The sequence below is a fragment of the Mustela nivalis genome (genome assembly GCF_964662115.1).
Source record: "Mustela nivalis genome assembly, chromosome: 16".
Lineage (NCBI taxonomy): Eukaryota > Metazoa > Chordata > Mammalia > Carnivora > Mustelidae > Mustela > Mustela nivalis.
Genome location: NC_139035.1, coordinates 330,798 through 353,058, shown reverse-complemented (window position 1 = coordinate 353,058; position 22,261 = coordinate 330,798). Strand labels below are relative to the sequence as shown.

At 39.1% G+C, this 22,261-nt stretch overlaps 1 protein-coding gene across 10 annotated transcripts in view; it reads right to left on the bottom strand.

The window, feature by feature from the left end:
* The window catches only part of DCAF6 (DDB1 and CUL4 associated factor 6), a 146,451-nt gene that overhangs the window by 67,492 nt on the left and 56,698 nt on the right, over positions 1-22,261 (bottom strand). For all 10 annotated transcript variants that reach the window (XM_082702672.1, XM_082702673.1, XM_082702671.1 and 7 more), the window contains exons 7-10: positions 20,721-20,935; positions 7,774-7,867; positions 6,352-6,471; positions 4,317-4,577 (exon numbers count right to left, since the gene is read on the bottom strand). In XM_082702672.1, coding sequence (XP_082558798.1) covers positions 4,317-4,577; positions 6,352-6,471; positions 7,774-7,867; positions 20,721-20,935 — 690 coding nt within the window. The remainder of the gene's footprint in view (positions 1-4,316; positions 4,578-6,351; positions 6,472-7,773; positions 7,868-20,720; positions 20,936-22,261) is intronic.

Here is a 22,261-nt window from a genome sequence, read left to right as displayed (position 1 = left end):
CGGTGAGCACTTTGTCTAGCTGTCGGGCAACAATGCTGAAAGACTGCCCCGACGTGGCTGGGAGCCACCCGCGAGCTGTGTGCTTGTGACGTTCTGCACGACGCAGTTGTGGGCTAAGAGAAGGCCAATGATTGGGTTCACAAGGGGATTCTGCAGGCCAGTGTCCACATTCCCATCCTCCCTTTCCTTCACCCCAGCAAAGTGACAGACGAAACACGAGGAACATAAAGGAAACATTTACATAATGTGGAATCCACAGCAAGGCAAGAAGTATACTTTTTCATTCTGTCTCTGTGCAAGGCAACAGAGGCACACCTCCAAGATTCTGCGGGTTTGGTCCCACAGCCCCACAATAAAGCGAATATCCAATAAGGCAAGTCAGATGAATTTTTTGGCTTCCTTGTGCATATAAAAGTTACACCTGCACTATTCCATAGTCTTTTAAGTGCAACTGTCTGCTAAAAATACTTTGCTGCTAAAAAAATAAAGGTAACCATCATTGGGCTTTCGATGAGTCACAACCTCTTCTGCTGGTGGAGAGTGTTGCCTTGAAGTTCCTGGCTGCTGAAAGGTGGGGTGGCTGTAGCTTCAATGGACTCTTTCACTAACAATTTCTCCATGGCACGTGACATTATTTTATGCCATTTTATTCATAGCAGAACTTTCAAAACTGGGGTCGATCCTCTCCAAACCCTGCCGCTGCTTCATCAACCATGTAACATCCTACATTTTCTGTTGTCATTTCGACACTGTTTACAGCATCTTCACCAGAAGCAGACTCATCCATACGAGACGACTCATCCGTTCAAGTCTGACCCTGAGACGGCGGCAGTCCTGTCCCATCTTCAGGCTCCACGTCCCCTGCTGGTTCTCCTGCTATGTCCACCCCACCCACCATTACTTCCTCCACTGAAGTCTTGCATCCCTCAAAGTCATCCATGTGGGCTGGAACTGACTTCTTCCAAAGTTCTATTCATGTTGATATTTTGATCTCTTCCCATGAATCATGAATATTCTTTTTAAGTCGGCTCCATGCCCAGTGTGGGGCCCCAGGTAGGGCTAGCACTCACAACCCTGAGATCAAGACCTGATCTGAGATCAAGAGTCAGACACTTAACTGACTGAATCACCAAGGTGTCCTGACTCATGAATATTCTTAATAACATCTAGAATGGGGAATCCTTTCCAGAAGGTTTTCAATTCACTCTCCCAGACCCAACAAAGGAATCACTATCTATGACAGCTGTGGCCTTACAAAAGGTATTTCTAAAATAAGAAGGTTTGAAAGTCAAAATGAGGGTTGACCCGAGGGTTGCAAGATGGATGTTGTGTTAGCAGGCATAAAAACATTAATCTTGTACATCTCCATCAGAGCTCCTGGGTAACTAGATAGATACACTATGAATGAGCAGGAATATTTTGAAAGGAGTCTTTTTTCCTGAGCAGCAGGTTTTAACAGAGGACGTAATATCCAGTGTACCATGTTGTAAGCAGACGTGTTGTCATCCAGGTTTTGTGGTTCCATTTCTAGAACCCAGGCAGAGTAGATTTAGCATAAATCTTAAGGGACCTAGGGTTTTCAGAATGGGGAATGCTGGCTTCAAACTTTTCTCCTGAAGCTTCCGAATCTCTCTGAGCCTTCGCAGAGTTGAAGAGAGCGAGGGGCCTTGCTCTGGATTAGGCTTTGGCTTAAGGGAACGTTGTGGCTACTTCATCTTCTATTCAGATCACTACAACTTGCTCCATGTCACTTATCATTCACGTGTCCACTAGAGCAGCACTTTTGATTTCTTGCAAGAACTTTTCCTTTGCATTCACACTTAACTAGCTGTTGGCACAAGAGGCCTAGCTTTCTGCCGGTCCAGGCTTCCAGCATGCCTTCCTAACGAGCTCTGTCATTTTTAGTTTTTTACTTAAAGAGAAGTGAGACTCTTCCTTTCACTTGAACACTAGGAGGCCATTTCGGAGTCACTAACTGGCCTAACTTCAATATTGTTGTATCTCAGGGAATAGGGACGCCGAAGGAGAGGGACAGAGAGACAGCAACAGCTGTTCAGCAGAGCATCAGAACATACACATGTTAATAGAACAAGTTCACTGTCTTATGCAGGTGGTGTTTGTGGGGCCCCAAATCAATGACAGGAGTAACATCAAAGATCACTGATCACAGATCACTGTAACAAATACGGTAATAACGAAAAGGTCTGAAATAGTGTTAGAATTACCAAAATGTGACACAGATGTGAAGCAAGCAAATACTGTTGGAAAAATAGTACCAACAGACTAGCTCGACGCAGGGTTGTCACAAAGCTTCAAAGTGTAAAAAACAAAATATATGCAAAACACAACAAACTAAAAGCACAGTAAAATGAGTTATGTTTATAGTAAAAATCATGGTTCTAAACTGACACTCCCCCTTACCACATGGATAGTTCCTAGTATCCATAAACCTATCTGAACCCAGAAGTGCAGAAGAGATTGGGAAAACAAAAAAACAGAAAAAACTCATGAAGTCCTTATTGTTAAAATGCTGTACTCTGGGATAATGAAACGCTTGCTGTCAAAACAATTCCAGGCATAATCTTTAGATATAACAACTAACATCAAATTATTTTCTTCAATACTGACTCTATATTCCTAATATGGAAGTATTCTGATTTTCCAAAGTGCAGTCAACCAAAATTCTTTCAACTGGTAGAGACCACTTAAAAATATTTCTTTACTTCTTTAAAAAAATTACAGGCAAAGGGTGCCAAGTAATGATCAAAACAATGATTACATGATCATCACAATTTTTCTATTTTGATGATTCAAATGACTACTTACATTACACTTAGAATGTAATGACTACTTATACTTACATTAAATACTGAAAGGGATTTAGCAATCTGAAATGCAGTGTTTATTGTGTGAAATATCTGCACCAAAAAAGTAAAATGAAACTCCAAACGAAGTACTTTACTCAGAAATATGTTTAGAAACAAAAAAACTAGTCAGGGTTCAGTGGCATGTGAATATAAGCTAGGGAATCTTCTTGCCAAGTTTTCCTGATAACTTTTAACCGACCAGAATCTTTAAGAATATTTCTAAAAATGCTGTAACTTTAAAAAAAAATTTTTTTTAACCAATTTTACCTGCTTTGACAAGTAAACTTTTGACTGATTCTGTCATTACTTCCCAAACACTCCAAAATATCTTACTTTCTCATAACCTGAAACACTATGTCAACTAGACAGTGGAAAACCTGACTTTAAAGCTCAGATTTAGCTATTATAAATAAATTGTGCACAAGTCTTAATAGTTACATAATTGACTCTGGCTTCTATTCCCATAGAAACTAAAACGAATTACCAAAATGGGATATACAATAAAAGAATGCCTAAGATACAACACCCTGTATTTGGTGATCTGGTATTAGGTTTCAGAGACAAATAAAGTGACACCTTGGCAGTCACACTGTTCGGAATTTTTATAGGTTTTAGCTTAGGCCTGCCAGCTGTATCTCTAGTTGCTAATATTTTTTATTATATGTCAAGTAAAATGCCTCTATATAAGAACCCAAAGAAAAATATGAAAAAACTCCTAGTGGTTATTATAATTACATGTACACAGTTAAAATGCCAAGTAAATTATAGTCGTATTTGCTGAAAATTACTGTTACAAATACTAGTACATTCCATAGTTGGGGAAAGGGGGAGTTGGAACATGAGGAGTTTTAACACTGAGAGGACAACAGTATTTTAACAGAATTTAGGGATTGATTTTTTTTTCACTAATAACAAGTTCCAAGAAGACAAGGACTTGTTAAAATAATTTTTCATGTAAATATAGGAGAAATAAATCTTTTGGTAAATGGTATACGTTATTGACAAGACATGTTATCAAATGTACCATAAGGAATGTATTCAATGTATTTTATGATGTAAAGAAAAATAATAAAAACTATAAAAGAGAGGAACTGATAACAGAGATACAGCCGAGTAAGTCTAGAAAAACATCTTCATCTATAATGACTTATAAAAGTAATCTTTAAGTCAAACACATGAAGCTATGTCAAAACACTATCTGCTGGTACCTATATTTTTTAAATAATTGTCTTAGGTAAACTGAAGATTCTGGTATTTGTTAAATTCATGCAAGTTAGGCACACCTGAAGTTTGTCTTTAAGTTATATGTTCACGGCATAGTACGCGTCATTCTGATTTATTCCGGCAAGAACAAGTTCATGTGATTTAGTATCTTTCAAACCAGCCCACAAAGAGGTATTCACTGTCAGAAATCATCAGGCGAAGCCCACGGAAAGAGTGCGTCCTCACCAGACTGATGATGCGTGTGGCGTCCAGAGGCCTCCACAGGCTGCCTGTGCTCATGGTCTGGGGAAGACAGCGAGGAAGCAGGAGGAGGGCTTTCTGTAGAGGAGGGCGTCAGGTGAGCCTGCGCGGACACTGCAGGGGACGTGGAAGGCTCAAGCGACTGGCCAGCCGAAGGATCTACTTCCATCGCACTTTCCCCCACTTCCAAACCAGCGCTTGACCGGGCCGTAGGAAGAGCGGAGACATCCGACTGGCTCGTTCCACCTTCAAAACACACACGTTAGTGCAGATTCAAATACTAACCGCTTTCCAAAGCCAGTTACTCGAAGGAGATATATTCAAGAAGTTCATGTGCAGCTGTACATGCCTGTACACACACAGAAATACGTAATTCCAGGATATTAAAAGCACCCAGGGATGGTTTGATCCCTCTGACCAAATAGGCTAATCAAGAGAGATAAAATCTATGTACAGAACATTTTTGTTAAAATAATCAGTCTTTCAAGATCAATACGGTACCTTCATTTAGACAAAGCTAAATAATAGGTTGTGAAATGCCTACAAATAACATCTAGTCCCTTTAATTTGAAGATGATGTTTCTAATTTAATGACCGGCTAAAAGGAGAATGGATTTTGTTTGTCTGCTTATTTCCTTATTCCAGAAGAAGAGAGCATGCACCACACTGGAGGCAGGAGGGCCGACAAAGAATCTCCAGCAGGCTCCACGCCAAGCACAGAGCCCTACATGACCCTGAGGTCCATGACCTGAGCCGTTATCAAGAGTCAGACGCTAAACCAACCGAGCCACCTGGGGTCCAGGAGAATGAACTTTATTGATATGTTTCCATTCTACAAAATAATGTCTTCTTTGGTAAATATTTGAGAAAAATTTTATTGGGAAGAGTAAAGTTACAAATAGGTCAGAATAGGATTAAGTTCCTGATTCCTGCTTCATTAGCAATAATGTGTTAACCACTAAACTAACATGATGCAGCCATGATTTAAAAAGGCTTGAGTTTCTATGCCTTATGCTAGGCTTCGTGCTATCTGCAAAGGAATAATTAGGAATAGTCCGTAAACAATTACTGTTTCCCCTCAAGTCTAGATGTTTCTAAAAGAAATATGGAATGGACTAACCCAGCTCATGTCTCACAAGATGCAACTACCAGAGAATATGAAGTTTTCTCTTTTAATTATCATGACTTAATTGTTTCTTGTTTTAAATTTAAGCATAAATTCAGTAACTCTTAGGCAAATCCACAGTCAAAAAATTTTTTTATAAAGTTAACTGAAATCAGGAGTTAATAAGAATCATTTATGGAAAAATTCTATTTAATTTTAAAATTTGGGGGTTTTAAGACAATAGGGAGCTAACTTTTACACTCCTCATTTTTTTTTTTTTTAAGATTTTATGTATTTATTTGACAGAGAGAAATCACAAGTAGATGGAGAGGCAGGCAGAGAGAGAGAGAGAGAGAGAGGGAAGCAGGCTCCCTGCCGAGCAGAGAGCCCGATGCGGGACTGGATCCCAGGACCCTGAGATCATGACCTGAGCTGAAGGCAGCGGCTTAACCCACTGAGCCACCCAGGCGCCCCACACTCCTCATTTTTGACAGAGATAAGTAACTTGCCCAAGACCCCAAACTACAAAGTAGTGAACCAAGATATGAAAATAGGTCAGCTAACAACTAGAAACAGCAACTAATAACCAATGCCTAAGTCAGATAAAGGAGAAACTATTCCATTATATAGAACTTCTCATCCACAGAGTTTTATGTATTTCCACTCTCAGAATGCATACAAAAATGCAATACAGAAAGGAAATATCAGAATTTCTTACTTTGCTTGAGAAAAGCAAAGAATAAGGGCCAGGTCTCCTGGTATGTGAAGGACAAATTATACCCAAGACCCTTGGTCCTCTACGGCTCGGCACAATACAGTTAAGAACCTATGACTACCACAGATACAAAGCGTACAAACTGAACGACATCAACGAAACCGCCTTCGCCAGCTCCCGGCCGTCGCAGGAAAGACTACCTCGTGGCCGAGACCGTCCTCGTCCTCCGTTGCTCTGTGCAACTTCACTTGCTTCTTCAAACCACCTCGACAGCATGTCAGACATTCTCTGCATCAGTGACACGTTGGGACTTTGCTCACCTAGAACAATACAGGTCTTATCAGTGAATTCAGTAGGAAGTCAGCTTCTTTCAATAATGCAAAAGCCCAAATTGTAAGATCTTTAATGAGAACATTTTTACAAAAAGAATCAAACTGCCTAACTAAATTCTGTGAGTGTATATAAATCTGTTAGCACTACTGGCACATTTCACAGTACATGTTTGTGGAAGTGACGCTCCATCTGAATTCTGAGCTCCTCAAGGACAGGGTTTACATCTCCTGAGTCTACTCTCGGTACCGCCACACCGCCCACCCCCACCCCAGCCCACATCCTTACTCCACCAACACGCAGCTAGGAAGGGCGCATGAATTGTAAACTGAACCGATTAAAAGAAACGTTTGCCCTCTCCCTTGTACTTCCTTAAACTCCATTTATTTTCACCACACTGGAAGCGTATTCCAGTGTGGTGAACACAGTAATAGAACCATTTATATAGAACCATTTGGGTTCTGAAATTAACAGAACCCAAAAGTATTGCATTTATCTCTTCCCTTTAGTCCTTTCCTCCTTCAAATATATGAATTTTCTCTTAAGGGAATTACCAAATTAAGCATGACACCAAATCTAACAATTCTAAGCTACAATCATATAATTTAAAATGCAAATCATCTGTTCTTGGATTTTCTGTGAAAATTTAATTTTATACTTTATTGCCTTTATATAATGTTTCTTTATATTTAAATATATAAGATGATACCAAGTATAATATACTAGAGAACATGCTTTTGATCTTAAAAGAATTCAGAAGTCAGTTAAAGTAAGAGTTTGGCTATAGACCAATTATTAAAACATACACAGATTAATTTATTTTAAAAGTATACCATCTTAAAGCTCCCAAAGTAATTTCTTATGCTTGTCAAAGGCACCTGATGAAAGAAAAAATAAATTCTTATCTATTATAAAACTCTTGAGTTGGAAATTAAAGAGTTTTCATTTTTCTTTTTGTCTAATAGGCAAAATTTCAGAAGTCTGATGATATCCAAAGTTTTATATGGCAATGGGCATCCCTATCCTTCCGGTAGGAATGTAAAACAGTGCATTTATTCTGGAGGGTAATTTGATAGCTATCAAACTAAATGCGCCAGCCTGTGACCCAGTACTCATTCCACTTTTAGGAAATCATCCTCAGGTACACTTGCACAAGTATGTTAAGATATATGTACAAGGATGTTTGTTTTAGCATTATTACTTATAATAGCAAAAAGAAAAAAAGAAGAAGTTGTTAAAAGATTAATTTTTTGAAATTTCGTATTAGAAAAGGCTGAGCAAAGTGCATGTACCATCTCGTTCTCGTTCACTCTCAGGCCTCGCTCGAGGTCCAGTATCTGACCAATCCCCACGAAGTCTCAAACGCTTCACTGGAGGCTGTCGTAGCTAAAAGGTGAAGAGAAAATGCATTTGCTCACGTCTTAAAGCAGGCTTTTAAGTCTAACAGACTCTTTCCATGTCCTTGCTGTCTCTACTGAGTATGCAGAACAGATCCCAGGTCAAAATACGACAGACAGCTCTTACAGCGATGGCATCTACTGGTGGTGCAGCCTAACCCGAACATCTTCACCCTCAGGAGTCTGAATGTAACTTTGGAATCAGTGTATGAGACTTCTAATTCCAACCGAATCTCTTTACAATTGACCACAGGAAAGTTATTTAACCAAAAGGAGCTTGAGTTCTCTATTACAATGACACGCACAGTCTAGGTAAGGAGCCTACACACATGACAACAGGAATTATCACTATTGTCTATTGTCTAGTTGTCTGTATTATTAACGGTTTACTCCCGGGTCCCCCTATCTACTGCAATCCTTCACTACTCACCTCGGGGTCTCTACATTTTCCCCTCATTCTTGGCTAATAACTCTTCCTCTTAGTTCAGAGAAAATAAAGTCAGTCCTGTAGAAATGACACTAAGCTCTTCAGCTGCATGCTACAAACGTATTGCCAGTCTACAACTTCCTAATTCCTTCGGACCTTTCTTAGAAGATGAATCATTTATTTTGTTTACGCTTAATCTCTCCACTGCGCTTTTCATTTCATTCCTTCAAGCACTCAGGCACCTTGCTCCGACAAGGACTCTCCCACAACTACGTCCGTTTCCTTTCTCACTTAAGACATGCTGATGGTTTCGTACCGTTCTGAACAAACAGAACATCTCCATTTTATACTACTATTGAGCTTACTCTTCCCACATCTTCTGAAGATGTGGCTTTCTTGTCAAGCTGTGTGAAAAGAAGCCTGCTATTCAGTCCGCCTTTCTCCACTCTCCTCCCTCAGCTCGCTCAGTCGCCCCGTGATCCCATCCCTCCAGCGCATTCATTCTCGCCATCCTCACCAACAGGGACTGTGAAGCTCACCAATCAGGGAAACAATGATCAACGGTCAATCGCCAATTCACAGAGAGCCCTTCACAGCCTACTTCGTTTGAGGCCTATGGCACTTGACACTCTTGATTATTCTCTGTATGTTTTGCATTTTTAACATTTTTTATTGAGGTGACACACACACCAGAACAGTCACCCTTCTAAAGTATGTAAATCACTGACGCATATGCACAAAGCTGTGCGACCACTTGCACCGCCTCTAATTCCAGAACATCTGCATCACCCGAAGAGAAATCCAACAGCTGAAGCAGCGGATCTCCCCTTCTCCCACCACTCGGCTCCTGGCAACCACTCGTGGACTTGCTGTCTCTAGCGATGTGCCTCTTCTGGACAACTCATCTAAGTATGCGGCCCCTTCTATCCCGCTTCCTTCACATGCTGTAATATTTTCAAAGTTCATCCATGTTGCAGCATGTATCAGTATTTCATTTCTTTTAATGGCTCAATAATATTCTATTATTTGGATATACCATTCTTTTGTTTATTCATTCAACACGCTATGAGTCCTGAGTTGTTTCCACTTTTTGGCTGCTGTTCCTAATGCTGCTATGAACATATGTGCAAGTTTTTATGGGGACATATGTTTCCAGTTCTCTTCAGTATGTATTTAGAAATGGAATTGCTGGATCTTGTGATAACTCTATGTTTAACTTTTGAGGAATTGCCAAACTGTTTTTCAAAGCAACTGCACCATTTTACACTACTATAAGCAATGTGTGAAAGCACCAGTTATTCCACGTCCTTATCAACACTGTTACTGACTTTTAAAAAAAATTTTAGCCAACCTAGTAAGTGCAAAGTGGTACCACACTGTGGTTTTGATATATTTTGGTTATTAGATTCTAAATCGTAAATCAAATATATGATGCATAAACACTTTCCCTCATTTTGTGGATCACTCCCTTTATTTTTATTTTTTAACATAACATTCATTGATTTTCTTTTCCCTCACAATTAAGCAGATTTTGATAGAAACTTAGAGACAGCTCAGCTGCAAATTTTGTTTTCTCCTGGAAACCATACTAAGCAGCAAGAAGGGGGGTGGGGTGGGGAGTCTACATCCTCAGGAAAGAAGAGAGAGGGTAAAAAACCCTCACAAATTCCCCAAGTATATAAGTATGGCTAGAAGCAACAGAGAATAGCAAATGTGCACAGGAAGCCACAAGTGTGACTGGGAGCAATCAGAAGACTAGAGGAAGCCTCGTGTGGCAACTGGCCAAAATCTTACACAGATAATCATCTCCAGAACCAGAGGGCCTCACTCTGTATGTGAACTATATTTAGAATAGAGAAGGACTCTGCTCCGTAGTTTTCAGAGAGGAACTGTATATTATACAAGCAAATAGCTAGTGTCATAACCTCAACAATTATTTCTGGAACGAGATCTTCAAGTTAAAAACAGTTACAACTTTGAGATTTTGAGACAAGGAAAATAACCTACTCAAGAATAATGAAAATGGGGGCACCTGGGTGGCTCAGTGGGCTAAAGCCTCTGCCTTCAGCTCAGGTCATGATCCCAGGGTCCTGGGATTGAGCCCCGCATTGGGCTCTCTGCTTAGCTGGGAGCCTGCTTCCTCCTCTCTCTCTCTCTCTCTCTGCCTACTTGTGATCTCTATCAAATAAATCAGTAAAATCTTTTAAAAAAAGAATACTGAAAATGCTACAAGCACTAATTCAATCATTCAAGAAAGACTCTTCTGAGCACCTTCTATGTGACAGGCACTACTCCAGGCATTAGGAAAAGATCAATGGGTAAATCATACAAAAACCCCAATGTCACAGTTTATTAACTAGTAGAGTAGGTGAACAATACGTGATAAAAAAGTAAAACACACAAAGAAAGTGTTAAGTGTTATGGGGAAAAAATTTAAGTAGACAAAAGAGTTGGGCATTACCAGGCCGTTAAAGGCTGTGACTTTAAACATGGTGATGAAGTAGGGCCTTGCTGAGAATGGACAAGGGCAAATATCTAAAAATAGCTAAGAGAAAATAAAATCCAGATGTACAGGAAGACCATTTCAAGTGCAGTAAACACAGATGCTATAAGGAAGACACATGCTTCAGCTGCCTGAATAAGTCAGCAGAGGCAGCCGCAGCGAGTAGAGTGCTGACAGAACAGCAGAAGTCACCGAATCGCGGGACATAAGCACTTGAAGCCACTGACAGGACCTTCATTTTGCTTTGCGGAGATGGAGAGCCACCTGGGAGCACTGATCAGAGTAGCATAACTTGACTTGGTTTTAAAGGATTAATGGGCCACTACGTAGCTAAAGGACAAGTAGGGGAGCTGGTTAAAAGCGACTACAGTAATGTAGAAGAGGGAGTGAGGTCTTGGATCAGGCTAGTAATGACAGTCGGAATGGGAAGTAGTACTACAGATCTGGGATATGCAGTTTCGGCACAAACCATGGGGTCAGGAGAAAATGAGAAACTGGATTCAACAAAGTAGTCCATGACTGGAGTGGGGCAGGTACAGAAAATGTCAAATAGATTAATCAGAGGAAAAGACAGCAAAGACAACAAAAAGAAAAAAGGAATACAAAAATAAAGGCAATGAGAAATTTACGAAAATTGAGTACAAAAAAATACTAAAGAAGGGAAAAAAATGAAAGAGAAATTATTACAGGATTAAGAATTAAGAAAAAAGGTTTTGCAGCAAGATGTCGGAGTAGGAGACCAAGATATCATCAGGTGCCAGGAGATCAGCTAGACAGTTATCAAACCATTCCGAACACCAACAAGCCCAGCAGGAGATCGAAGAGAAGAACAGCAGCAATTCTAGGAACAGAAAACCAACCACCTTCCAGAAGGTAGGACATGTGGGGAAGAGAATCCGAAGCCACAGGAACATAAACCGCAGGGGGAAGGGCCGGCTCCCGGAGAGGCTGGAGCAGCCGAAAACAAAATCGGGACCTTTAGAAGAAGTCTGCTCCACTGATGGACGTCGCTCCAGAGGCTAAGTGGGGGGTGGAGCCCACTTGAGTACAGTGTTGTCTCAGGACCCACAGGGTGACAAAAGGATCAGGGGGTGTCCGAGTGCGGCATATCTCCCAGGTGTCGGAGCGGGGAAACTGGCTGCAGAGACAGAGTCAAGGCATCGGTCCTCAGCTCGGGGTGACCTTAAGCCATGATCTGAGGCACATTTGGACCACTGCTCTTTCAGCAGGGACCCCATAAGTGACAGACCTGGGGAGACCCCGTCCTTCCTCTGGTAGGAGCAGCCCAGGAACACAGAGCAGGAATCTGCTGGGTTTGGAGACTCCAAACGGGGCCATGCACCAGTGACAGAAATGCTCTGTTACAGGCTGGGGGAACTCAGAGCACGGCCGGAGACCAGGGAGATGGGAGGCACTGACTGATTGTTCTCTGAGAGAGCAATGAGGAGCGGGGCCCTGAGCTCTTGGCTCCTCCGAGCCAGAGACTGGGTGGCTACCACACAGGAAGTGTTCAGGGAACACAAGCTCCAAGTGCGAACCGAGGCAGATTGCTTAGCCCAGCCCCTGGCAGGGGCTATACAATTCTGCCTCAAGCAAAATCATTTGAGAATCACAGCAGCAGGCCCCTCCCCAAGAAGATCAGCAAGAACATCCAGCCAAAACAAGTTCACCAATCAATGAGATTGCGGAACTCCAGAAGTAGGGGAAGGCAACACATGGAATTCATGGGGTTTTTTCCCCATGATCCTATATTCTTTCAAAGTTAAATTTTTTCAGTTTTATTTTTTTTCATTCTACCTTATAAAATTATTCCTCTTTCCTGCTTTAACGTTTTAAACTATTTTATCTTAACAATGTCTTTTCTTAAAAATCTTATGTAATTTTCGTTGTAATAGTCATAAGGTCTCCCTTCATTGTATTACCTTATTTTTTGTATACATCTCGTCTTTTTTTCTTTAGAATTTTGGGATAGTTTCTTCTAAATGAGCAAAACATACCCTAAATCAAGTGCATGGCTTAGTTCTAATCTCCAGCCTGATCACATTCTTTCCTTTTTTTTCTTTTTTCAAACAACTTATCAATTCCTTTTTTAGTATCTTTTTAAATATTCACCTTTACAGTTATACTCTATCCCTTTATCATGTTTACCCTTATTTTGTATATATATAAGTTTTTCTTTCTTTAAAATTTTGGGAGGTAGTTTATTCTAACAGACCAAAATACATCCAAAATCAAGTGTGTGGCTCTGTTCTATTTATCAGTCATATATATATATTTTTTCCTTTTTTTCCCCCTCTACCTTCCCCCTCACCCCCGCTGGTTTTGGGTCTCTTCTGATTTGCTTCGTGTATATTTTTCTGGGGTCATTCCTACCCTTTTAGTATTTTGTTCTCTCATTCATGTATCCCCCCCCCCTTTTTTAATGATTTTATTTATTTATTTGACAGACAGAGATCACAAGTAGGCAGAAGGCCAGTCAGAGAGAGAGGGGGGAAATGGGCTCCCTGCTGACCAGAGAGCCTGATGCGGGGCTCGATCCCAGGAGCTGAGATCATTACCTGAGTCGAAGGCAGAGGCTTAACCCACTGAGCCACCCAGGCGCCCCTGTCATTCACCTACTCTTATCTGGATAAAATGACAAGGTGGAAAAACTCACCACCAAAAAAAAAAAAAAAAAAAAAAAAAAAAAAAAAAAAGAAGAGGCAGTACTGACAGGTAGGGACCTAATCAATACAGACATTAGTAATATGTCAGAACTAGAGTTCAGAATGACAATTATCAAGGTGCTAGCTGGGCTCAAAAAAAGCATGGAAGATATTAGAGAATCCCTTTCTGGAGAAATAAAACCCCTTTCTGGAGATAAAAAGGACTAAAATCTAACCAAGTTGAAAGAAAAAAAGCTATTAATGAGGTACAATAAAAAAGGAAGGCTCTTACTGCTAGGATGAATGAGGCAGAAGAGAGAATTAGTGACACAGAAGACCAAATGATGGAGAATAAAGAAGCTGAGCAAAAGACATACAAACAACTGCTGGACCACAAGGGGAGAATGCGAGAGAGAAGTAACATAAGACAAAACAGTATTAGAATAATTGGGATCCCAGAAAGAGAAGAAAGAGAGAAGGGCAGAGGTGTATCACTGCAAATTATAGCAGAGAATTTCCTTAATTTGGTGAAGGGAACAAGCATCAAAATCCAGGAGGCACAAAGAATCCCCCTCAAAATCAATAAAAATGGGTCCACAACCCGTCATTAATAATAAAACTTAGAAGTCTCAGTGACAAAGAGAAAATCCTGAAAGCAGCTCAGGGCAAGAGGTCTGTAACTTACAGTGATAGAAATATTAGATTGATAGCAGACCTACCCACAGAGACCTGTCAGGCCAGAAAGGAATGGCATAATATATTCAGAGCACTCAGTGAGAAAAATATGCAGCCAAGAATACTATTTCCAGCTAGGTTGTCACTGAAAATAGAAATAGACAAACAAAAACTAAAACAATTAGCAAACACCAAACCAACTCTACAGGAAATATTGAAAGGGGTCTTCTAAGCAGAGAGCCTAATCGTAACAGACCAGAAAGGAATAGAGAAATTATACAATAACAGTCACCTTATAGGCAATACAATGGGACTAAATTCATATCTTTCAATAGTTACCCTGAACGTAAATGGACTAATCTGCCAATCAAAAGACACAGGGTACCAGAATGGATAAAAAAAAAAACAAGACCCATCGATATGCTATCTACAAGAAATTTATTTTAGATGCAAAGACACCTCCAGATGTAAAGTGAGGGGGTGAAAAACAATTAACCATGCTAATGAACATCAAAAGAAAGCTGGGGTGGCAATCCTTGTATCAGATAAATTAGATTTTAAGCCAATGACTATAATGAGAGATGAGGAAGGACACTGTGTCATACTTAAAGGGTTTGTCCAACAAAAAGATTAACAATTTTTAAATATCTATGCCACTAATATGGGAGCAGCCAACTATATAAACCAACTAATAACAAAATCAAGGAAACACATCCACAATAATACAATAATAGTAGTGGACTTAAACACCCCCCTCACTGAAATGGACAGATCATCTCAGCAGAAGATCAACAAGGAAATAAAGGCTTTAAATGACACACTGGACCAGATGGACATCACAGATATATTCAAAACATTCCATCCCAAAGCAACAGAATACACATTCTTCTCTAGTGCACATGGAACATTCTCCTGGAATAGATCAGATCCTGGGTCACAAATCAGACCTCAGCCGGTACCAAAAGATTGGGATCATTCCTTGCATATTTTCTGACATCGATGCTTTCAAACTCAAACTCAACGACAAGAGAAAAGTTGGAAGGAACTCAAATACATGGAAGCTAAAGAGCATCCTCCTAAAGAATGAATGGGTCAACCAAGAAATTAAAGAAGAAGTAAAAAAAAATTCATGGAAACAAATGAAAATGAAAACACAATTTTTCAAAATCTTTGGGATGCAGCAAAGGCAGTCCTAAAAGCAATTAAATAGCAATACAACCCTTTCTCAAGAAACAAGAAAGGTCTCAAATATACAACCTAATCCTACACCTAAAGGAGCTGGAGAAAGAACAGCAAAGAAAGTCTACACCCCACTAGAGAAGAGAAATAATAAAGATCAGAGCAGAAATAAAGAAAACAGGAACCAAAATAACAGTAAAACTAATCAAGGAAAGGAAAGTAGGAGCCGGTTCTTTGAGAGAATTAATAAGATTGATAACCCCCCTGGCCACACTTATCAAAAAGAAAAAAGAGAACGGACCAAAATTAATAAAATCATGAAAGAAAGACGAGAGATCACAACCAACACCAAAGAAATACAAACAACTGTAAGAACATATTATGACCAAATACGGGCCAGCAAATTTGACAATCTGGAAGAAAGGGATGCATTCCAAGAGACTATATAAACTACCTAAAGCAGGAAGAAACAGAAAACCTGAACAGACCCATAACTAGTAAGGAGATTGAAGCAGTCATCAAAAATCTCCCAACAAACAAGAGCCCAGGGCCAGATGGCTTCTCAGGGGAATTCTACCAAATATAACGAAGAATTAATACCTATTCTCCTCAAACTGTTCCCAAAAAAAGAAATGGGAAGAAAACTGCCAAACTCCTTTTATGAGGCATTACCTTGATCCCCAAACCAGACAAAAACCCCATTAAAAAGGAGAATTAGAAACCAATATCCCTGATGAACATGGATGCAAAAATTCTCACCAAAATACTAGCCAATAGGATCCAACAGGACATTAAAAGGATTATTCACCACAACCAAGTGGGATTTATTCCAGGGCTGCAAGGTGGTTCAACATCTGCAAATCAATCAATGTGATACATTAATAAAAGAACAAGAATCATATGATACTCTCAATAGATGCTGAAAAAGCATTTGACAGATACAGCATCCTTTCTTGATCAAAACTCTTCACAGTGTAGGAATGGAGGGTATATACCTCAATATCATCAAACCCATCTATGAAAAACCCACAGCGAATATCATTCTCAATGGGGGAAAACTGAGAGCTTTCCCTCTAAGGTCAGGAACACGGCAGGGATATCCACTATCACCACTGCTATTCAACATAGTACTAGAGGTCCTAGCCTCAGCAATCAGACAACAAAAAGAAATGAAAGGCATCTGAATCGGCAAAGAAGTCGTCAAACTCTCACTCTTGTTAGATGATATGATACTTTATGTGGAAAACCCAAAAGACCACTCCAAAACTGCTAGAACTCATACAGGAATTCAGTAATGTGGCAGGATATAAAATCAACACACAGGAATCAGTTGCATTTCTATACACCAATAGCAAGACAGAACAAAGAGAAATTAAGGAGTTAATGCCATCTACAATTGTACCCAAAACCATAAGATACCTAGGAATAAACCTAACCAAAGAGGCAAAGAATCTGTACTCAGTAAAATGTAAAGTACTCATAAAAGAAATCGAGGAAGACACAAAGAAATGGAAAAACATTGAATGCTCATGAATTGGAAGAACAAATATTGTGAAAATTTCTAGGATACCTAAAGCAATCTACACATTTAATGCAATCTCTATCAAAACACCATCACTTTTTTTTTTCAAAGAAATGGAACAAATAATTCTAAAATTTATATGGAGCCAAGAAAAAACCCTGAATAGCCAGAGGAGTTGAAAAATAAAACCAAAGCTGGTGGTATCACAATTCTGGACTTCAAGTTCTACTGCAAGGCTGTCATCATCAAGACAGTATGGTACCAGCACAAAAACAGACATGTAGGTCAGTGGAACAGAACAGAGAGCCCAGAAATGGACCCTCAACTCTATGGTCAACTAATTTTTGACAAAGCAGGAAAGAATGTCCAATGGGAAAAAGTTGGTCTCTTCAACAAATGGTGCTGGGAAAATTGGACAGCCACATGCAGAAGAATGAAACTGGACCATTTCCTTACACCACACAAAAAAATAGTCTCGGGACACCTGGTTGGCTCAGTTGGTTGAGCTGCTGCCTTCGGCTCAGGTCATAATCCCAGGGTCCTGGGATCAAGTCCTGAATTGGGCTCCTTGTTCGGTGGGGAGCCCGCTTCTCTTGCTGCCTCTGCCAGACACTCTGCCTGCTTGTGTGTGCTCTCTCTCTCTAACTCTCTCCCTAACAAATAAATAAATTAAATCTTATTAAAAAAAAAAAAAGTCTCAAGATGGATGAAAGATCTCAATGTGAGACAGGAATCCATCAAAATCCTTGATGAGAGGCAGCAACCTCTTCGATCTCGGCTGCTGCAGCAACTTCTTCCCTGAAATATCACCAAAGGCAAGGGAAGCAAGGGCAAAAATGGATTACTGGGACTTCATCAAGATCAAGAGCTCCTGCACAGCAAAGGAAACAGTCCATAAAACTACAAGACAACTGACAGAATGGGAGAAGATATTTTCAAATGACTTACCAGATAACGGGCTAACATCCAAAATCTATAAGGAACTTATCAATCTCAGCACCCAAAGAACAAATATTCCAATCAAGAAATGGGCAGAAGACAGGAACAGACATTTCTCCAAAGACATCCAAATGGCCAAGAGACACATGAAAAAGTGCTCAACATCATCACTTGGCCTCAGGGAAATATAAATCAAAACCACAATGAGGTACCACCTCACACCAGTCAGAATGGCTAAAATTAACCAGTCAGGAAACGACAGGTGTTGGCAAGGATGCAGCTGTTGGTGGGAATGCAAGCTGGTCTAGCTACTATGGAAAACAGCACAGAGGTTCCTCAAAAAATTGAAAATAGAGCTACCCTACAACTCAGCAATCGCAGTACTGGGTATTTACCCTAAAGATATAAATATAGTGATCTGAAGGGGCACGTGCACCCAAATGTTTACAGCAGCAATGTCCACAATAGCCAAACTATGGAAAGAGCCTAGATGTCCATCAACAGATGAATGGATAAAGAAAATGTAGAGTACACATACAAGGGAATACTATGCAGCCATCAAAAGAAACGAAATCTTGCCATTTGTAATAACATGGATGGAACTAGAGGGTATTATGCTGAGCAAAATAAGTCAATCAGAGAAAGACAATTCTCTCTCTGATATGAGGAATTTGAGAGGAAGGGTGGGGGTTTGCAGGGGGTAGGGAGGAAAAAAATGAAACAAGATGGTATCAGGAGGGAGACAAACCATAAGAGACTCTTAATGTCAGGAAACAAACTGACAGTTGCTTGGTGGTGGGGGGTAGGGTTAGGGTGGTTGAGTGATGGATACTGGGGAAGGTATGTGTTATGGTGAGTGCTCTGAAATGTGTAAGCATTCAGATCTGTATCCATGGGGCAAATAATACATTATATGTTAATATTTTTAAAATCCATTAAAAAAAGAATTAAGAAAATATAAAAATATCATTAAAACATAAGAAAAAATCATTGTGTGAAACTTTGATTCAAATTTTAAAATCCTTTTCAATCATGACTTAAATCTCCAATCAAAATACATTATTCCTTCCTTTGCTCTATAATTCAATTAAGTTTTACATATTCATGTTTTTATATCTTTATTTCCACTAAACTGTAAATTCCTGAGTGAGAGGCAATGTCTTTGTCAACATCATCCTTGAGTTTCTTAAATTTCTACAGGACCTAGTAAAGTAGATATTCAATAAATATCCTACTGTCAAGGATTAGCATGAAACACTGAAGAAAAGGTGGTAAGCTTAAGGATACTGACAACTAATTTCTTCTTCTATATATACCTGTGAATTTCTTAGTTTATTATACTAAGCATGATTTATTTTTATAATTATAATACTTTTTCAGAATTATTTTTCTTAATTTAGTTGATTCAGCAAAGAATACCAAGAAAACCATGTTCAGAAAACCAAGTGTTCATGACTCAGCCTCATTCACTCTGATTATGCAAACATATTTTGGCTCAGTATTCTATGGTACAAAAGCTGGCTGGCCCACTTAAAACATTTCTGCACTTCCAGCTTTCATTATGTAAAGAGTCAGAAAGCTGGACTGTAAGTTCACTGGAGCACAGGTCTCAAGAGGAATTACACAGCAGCAACAAAATGCAACAGCAGGTCTCATTTTCAATAAAACCAATAAACTCAAAAATAGCCTTCATTAGCCAGCATCCCATTTTCTTTGTCAATTTTCTAATTCACTTAAATACACCGGAAAATTTAAAATCCCAAGAATATTTATAAAGATGTCCTGATTTTTCCCTAATATTACAGACTAATCTGCAATTATAACAACCGGATAGAGTTTTGTGTATCACAAGAATCAGAAAATTTTCTTCTTTACTACCTTTAAAATATGTTCACTAGTAGGAGTTGGTCCAATACCAAAAAGTCACTAATAATAGTAAAGCAACAGTTAATTTCAAAAACATTTACAAGCCAAACAGTAGTGATTAAACACAGGACATTGGAGGAAAAAAAAAAGTGAAAAATATATTGGAGAAAGAAGCTAAATGGGTTACAACAAACATTTTTCTATTGCTGCATACTTCAAGGATATATTATTTCTGGTTTTTGCCTTTTATAAATGAGAAGATGGTTTGCTATTTTATTTTTTTAAAATTGTATTTTTAAGTAATCTCTATACCCAGTGTGGGACTTGAACCCACAACTTCAAAATCAAGAGTCACATGCTCCTCTGACTGAACCTGCAAGGTACCCCAATGGTTCACTATTTCAGAGTTGCCTAGTTTCCTAGTATATAGATCTATATATAATAATTAGAAAATGCAATATATAAACTTCAGTTAGACTAAATGTTTATGCTCACCAACAGGATTTTACCTATTACCATTTACTATTCATATATGGACAACAATTCCCTCCTCTCACCATTGTGTGTGTATGTGTGCATATGTGTACTTTAACTTAACTTTTTCTCACTTATTTATATGTATTTTGTAAAATGCACCTAGGGAGGTATGTTACTAGTTCTTAACTATGAGAGAGAAGGGGATCACTGTCCACATCTGAATAGTAAATGGTAACAAAACGCCTATTGGTGTATAAACATAAACATTTAGTCTCATTTTGAGTTTCAACATCCAGCTTTTATTGTTTTAATTGTTTTTTATACGACTGTTAGAACTACTGATATTTCTTGCTCGCTGCTGTGCCGCCATAAAATTAGAAAAACATTTTGCTATTAAATATTTTCTCTTTAAAAATATTTCACAAGACTTTCTTCTAGAGCTTTATCCTTAATGATTAGCCCCTTTCATGTATACTTGTGCCCTTCTACAAAACCTAGACTATAAATACCTTGAAAATCAATTCTATTTTTTGAAGCCCTTCAAGTCCCAGGAGTCACTGAATTCATGTTTCTGAACGGAATGAAGAACACGGCTTTGAACAATCTTACCTCTTCTCTTCTTTCTTCCGCAGAAGGAGTCTTAAGTTCTCGCGCTGTATCATCTTTCGGGTCAAAAAGATATATGTAATCTGAAGAGTAACTAACAAGAATCTCTCTGCCATCTTCACTGTAACACAGCGATGTCACTCTGCAGGACTTATTATTAAGATGGGAAGGGATAAAACGGGCAACCATTCCAGTAGTTCCTCGACCTGCATAATTCCCTAAATAAAAAAACAGGAAGTTGTATACATTTTTTAAGAAAAACGTTTTAAAAAATCCGAATTATGAGATATGTGATTTAATGTAGCAATATAAAATCCAAACTATCATATTCTATTTCTAGGAAAGGCTCTTTTCTTAATAGCCTAATTTTATAACAAAATAATAAAGAATATAGTATGAAGGTTACATAGCTTCAAAAAAAATTTCCCGAGTGACTGGAATTACACAGATTATATAAATATTTTATAGATTACATAAATGTTTTATTTGAAATACAGGTTATTTAATCAATTAAAATTATTTGTGATTATAGTTACACTAAATCACCTTCCAAAAATTTTCCTCCAATGAAGATAATATAATTTTTACAATATAAATAGGTGAGCTTATATTTATTACTAGCATACTAGATAAAATCGTGCATTTTCCCTTTAAAATTATTTATCTTTTGCATTAGGTTAGAAAAAGTTCTTTTAGTTTATTTATTTATTTTTCTTAGTAACCTCTATAGTCAACGTGGGGCTCAAATTCATGACCCTGAGATCAAGAGGTACATGCTCTTCCGACTAAGCCAGCCACGCACCCCTATGTCTTTTTTTTTTTTTTTAGATTTTATTTATGTATTTGACAGAAAGAGAGATCACAAGTAAGCAGAGAGGCAGGCGGGGCGGGGGGTGGGGGAAGCAGGCTCTCTGCTGAGCAGAGAGCCCTATGCGGGGCTCGATCCCAGAACCCCGAGACCATGACCTGAGCCAAAGGCAGAGGCTTAACGACTGAGCCACGCAGGCGCCCCTCAGCCCTATGCTTTTTAAAAGATTTTTGATTGTCATGAAATTTTCCTCTTTTAAAATGACAGAGTAGGAGCAGTATTCCAGCTTTAATTTTGGCAGTCATCAATATAATATAATATGATATGATAGGGAGGGGTCCAACTGGCATTTTGTGCCCACTGAGGTCTGGGAATGTTAAATTCTAAGAGTCCTACAAAACTGTATAAGGAGACCTTCTGCACAAGGTCTTGTCCTACCCAAAATGTCAGTTGTGTCCCACTGTTAAAAAATATTAATTTAGCCTAGAATTTCACCTTATATTACTACTGTTTCCCCTAAAAGTGCATATCCAAATAGGTAAGATTTCTCAACCACAGTTCCAAAAAACAGACCAACCCCATCCCCAAAAACCACCTACTCTTCCTTTTTAATCTTTTTTTTTAAGAGAGTGTGCACACGATTGGGGACAGGGGAGAGGGGAGAGGGAGAGAGAGAGTCTCCATGCCCAGCACGGAGCCCAACTCAGGGCTCAATCTCACGTCCCTGAGATCATGA